The 4046-nt window shown below is 39.6% G+C and overlaps 1 protein-coding gene across 1 annotated transcript; it reads right to left on the reverse strand.

Moving 5' to 3' along the window:
* Nucleotides 1-1562: 1562 nt before the first annotated feature.
* LOC308417761 (olfactory receptor 52I2-like) lies at nucleotides 1563-2537 on the reverse strand (the record flags this gene model as incomplete). The annotated part of the gene is made up of 1 exon (XM_080913070.1): nucleotides 1563-2537. The coding sequence occupies one exon, from the start codon at nucleotides 2535-2537 to the stop codon at nucleotides 1563-1565; it is 975 nt and encodes a 324-aa protein (XP_080769196.1).
* Between the last annotated feature and the right edge of the window lie 1509 nt (nucleotides 2538-4046).

Consider the following 4046-nt stretch of genomic DNA (forward strand, 5'->3'; position numbering starts at 1 on the left):
CATGCTTCTGCTGAGCCTGTCCTGAGCTCAAATGTTCTTAATCTGGGCCTGTTTCCTGAGCCCAGGCCCAGAGTCCGATTCCTGACTTGAGTTTATTTCTTTGTCCTGGCCGGTCAAATTCCTGCTTCAGTTGTAGAAGCCAGTATCCCCAAATAGCTCTCCACAAACGCGCCACAGGCAACCATTGACAAAAAAGCATCCTCACACCTATTAGTTGGTCCTTTGCACATCTCCTTCACAGGAGTGTCTGCTTCAATTCGAGTACCTACTTTTTTGCTACTGTTCTTGAATTATATAATTTTATCGTTTGGTAGGTAAATAGTTTGTACTAAATATATACTTACTGTATAGATTTAAATGTATACAATGTACATCTGAATACATCTTCTTCTACCCTTTATGGTGCCTTTGCATTCCATTTTGTCTCTTGTCACACAAAATTATTTCTGTCCCCTGTGGGTATGTCTATCTGTTTTTCACTTTTGCTGCCTTCACTTCTGGATAGCGTGTCTAAGAAATCTTTGCAACGTTGAATATTTTCTCTAGTTTCGTGATTTTTGATCTTCCAATCAGTTTTTACCTTTTCTTTTCCATTACTTTTTGCATATCATGTAAGGTAAGGGTCTCATCTCATGGTTCACGTTTGAATATCCCATGTTCCCAACACCATGCCCAGAGTCAGATCTATAACCACATGTACCTCAGAGTCTGGGCCTGACGCCCTGTCCTGTTCCTCTGCTTGTCTTTCCCTTTGTGTCAATGCTACATAGACTTACAGCTAAGGTCAGTCGGAAGAGATGGAGGACATTTCGTGCTAATCAAGGGAACAGTTAGCCAACTCACTGTTGCAGTTTCTCCTAGCACTTTGAATTTTAATATCAGAGAATTAATGTCATTAAGGTTTCCAATTTCATTAAGAATGAAATGTATGTGTCTCTGTCCAGTAAAACAGTGTGGCTCTCAGAAGGGAGCTGGACCCAGAGCATGATTCTCTCCATCCCATGATCTTAATTGGTTTTTTATTCCTTTGTTTGCTTGTTTGTTTTGTTTTGTTTTGTCTTGTTTGCCGTGGTTCAGATTTCTTTTTCCAGTTCATTCATTAGGCCCCAAGTTCACATAAGATAAACTAAAATTTGTTTTAAGTGGAGGAGGTTTCTGTTTAAGGAATAAACATGGGAATGAAATAAAATGGAACCATCAGTGAGCCAAAGAACAAGCTCTAAAGGTCTCTATCACAACACGGGGGAGGAACAAATCTTTTAAAAATTCTAGTAAGGGAAAAGGTTTTTAAAAACAAAACAATAACTTTCATCAGCAAAGGGACTGCTGTTAGATTGGAATAAAGATTTTAAAAAAATACAGAAACAAAACACCAAATCATTCTCTGACCAAACTTCAACCTGACAGCATTCTAAATAAATACACGGAAAATACAGTCAAACTCTAGTGAGGCGTTGAAGTGTCACACAAAGACACTCTACACCGGAAAGATGTCCTTGTACATAGATCTCAAAGTCCTCTTTGCGGTGGCTGAAACACTCAAGGTCTGAGAAGCTTTGTGTTCATGAGCCTTCAGCGGTCTGGGGAAAGAAGCAATGTGTCAGCAGACTCCATATCCGCTCCCGGATTTGTCTGGTCCTAATACCATAAATGATAGGGTTTAAGGTGGGTGGGATGATCAGGTACAAGTCAGCTAACAGCACCTGGGTGTGCAGGGGAACTCTGTCCTGCCCTAGCCAGGCCACATAGATAGATGCCATCCCAGGGAGATAGTAGAGTGCCATGACCCCAACATGAGAGCCACATGTGCTCAATGCCTTCCACTGTGCGTTCTTTGAGGACAGACCAAAAACTGCCTTGAGAATCAAAGTATAAGAGGCAGAAATGAAGGCCACATCTGAACCCACAATGATGGAGGAAAAAACCAAACTGTAGAGACTGCTGGGCATGGGGTCAGCACACGCCAACTTGGCCACTGCCATGTGTTCACAGTAGGAATGAGGAACTACATTGGAGGCACAAAATGGCAAATGACTCAGCATCCAACTCAGGGGAGTCATAAAAATAACAGCTCTAACGGTGATAGTCACACTGATTGCCAGCAACACATGAGGGGTGAGGATTCTCATATAATGTAGAGGCTTGCAGATGGCCACATAGCGATCAAAAGCCATGGCCAGTAGCAGGCCTGTCTCCACAGCAGTGGCTGCATGGACAAAGTACATCTGTGTGAAACAGGCTGCAAAGCTGATGGAGCTGCCTCCTGAACTGAAGATGCTCACCATCTTAGGTACCACAGAAGAAGACATAACAACATCCACAGCAGCCAGAACACATAGAAAAAAGTACATGGGCTCTTGTAGAGTGGAATCCATGCAGATCACAGTAATAATGAGGGTATTTCCTAAGAGGGCTATGCTGTACATGGCACTCAGTGAGAGGGCCAGCCAAAGATAGGAAGACTGTAAACCTGGGATGCCCAAGAGGAAGAAGGTGGCAGGAGGTTCCATTGTGCGGTTGTAGGATGGTCCCGGCATCACTGGTCAGATTGCTCTTCTGTTAACTTGCAACATACTGTAAGAGAGGTAGCATTCTTATAAGGCAGAGTATTGTGTGTGATGTTCAAATTGTTGACGTATTTTCATCTTGGTGGTGTTTTTCATGACTGAAACATTAACATTAAAAAATAATCTGTGTAAAGATTGTGTGTTTTATTAATATCTATTCACATCTTAAAGATCAATTCTTCAGTTTTCTGCCCTAGAGTAGTTCTTGTTCTCTCTCTCTTTCTTTCTTTCTCTCTCTCTCTCTCTCTCTCTCTCTCTCTCTCTCTCTCTCTCTCTCTCTTGTTACTCTCCTTTTTTCTCTCTCTTCTCTATTTATCTATCTCACCACTTCTTTTCCCACTTATTTCCATAGAGGTATTGCATATTTAGTTTTATTTCAAGCTTTCATGAAATCATATTGATTCATAATGATGTCCAATTGATGATTCTAATAGTCTACCTTGGATTATGGTATACACTCAAAATTGTATCTTTAATTTGTAATTTTGTGTGATCCTAGCCTGTGGAACCAAGTTAGGAGATACATTCATGTATTCCTTAGAGTCAGATATTTCTACATAATGAATAATTGGAAGAAATTGTCTTTTATTCTCATTATCACTGAATTAGGCAAACTTATTAATTAGATCAAATGTCATAATGTGTCTCCCTGGATTAGTACCTAGATAAATATGAAAACACATTACTGTCAGTCAGAAATGCAATATATGGAAAGTATAGGTTCAAGAAATAAGACCATTAAAATGACATAATCACTTTCCATATAAGGCAATATTGTTTAACTATATATAATCTTCTAAATTTGAGGATCAATTTCCTTGAATTAGTTTCAATTACTAGCCCAAACAATTGCACACTAACCCCTCATACACACATAAAAATTGAAGCTCCCCATAGCTTTTTTGCTTCTTCAATATGGTTTGACCCTTTTCATGATAAACTGCCAGTGCACTCCATAGACCAAGGAAACTGTATCCTCGTGGAAGTAAAGCATGTTTTAATAAAAACAGTATATGATCATGCCAAGGTGAGAAACATTACTCATAAGTAAATTTCTACATTTATAAGATACAACAAATATCTAAATAAAACAATTGGCTTAAGTACTTAATTGAGATAACTCTTCATCTTATATCATATACATCATTCAGTCCAGCTGAGGTTTCCAGATAGGTTTTCCCAGTACTAAGTCCTGGCAGTGTATTTAACAGTATTGAAGTCAAGAAAACAACTATGGATACTTACCCAAAAAAAAAAAATGTACTATAGGCTCACCTGGACAGTTTTGGTAAAGAAAAGAGATTTACTACTCTGAGAGTTTGGGAGCTGAGCTCCAACCTTGGCATTGTTTGCCTTGGTCCCGCATCTTCCTCATTCAGGTAGGGCCAGTTCACAGGATATGTAATGACTTTGCCAGACATCCTAAAACAAAGGACCAACACCACTGTCACAGTTCTGTTCTGTAACTCTTTACTTCCC

The sequence above is a fragment of the Micromys minutus genome (assembly GCF_963924665.1).
Source record: "Micromys minutus genome assembly, chromosome: 2".
Classification (NCBI taxonomy): domain Eukaryota; kingdom Metazoa; phylum Chordata; class Mammalia; order Rodentia; family Muridae; genus Micromys; species Micromys minutus.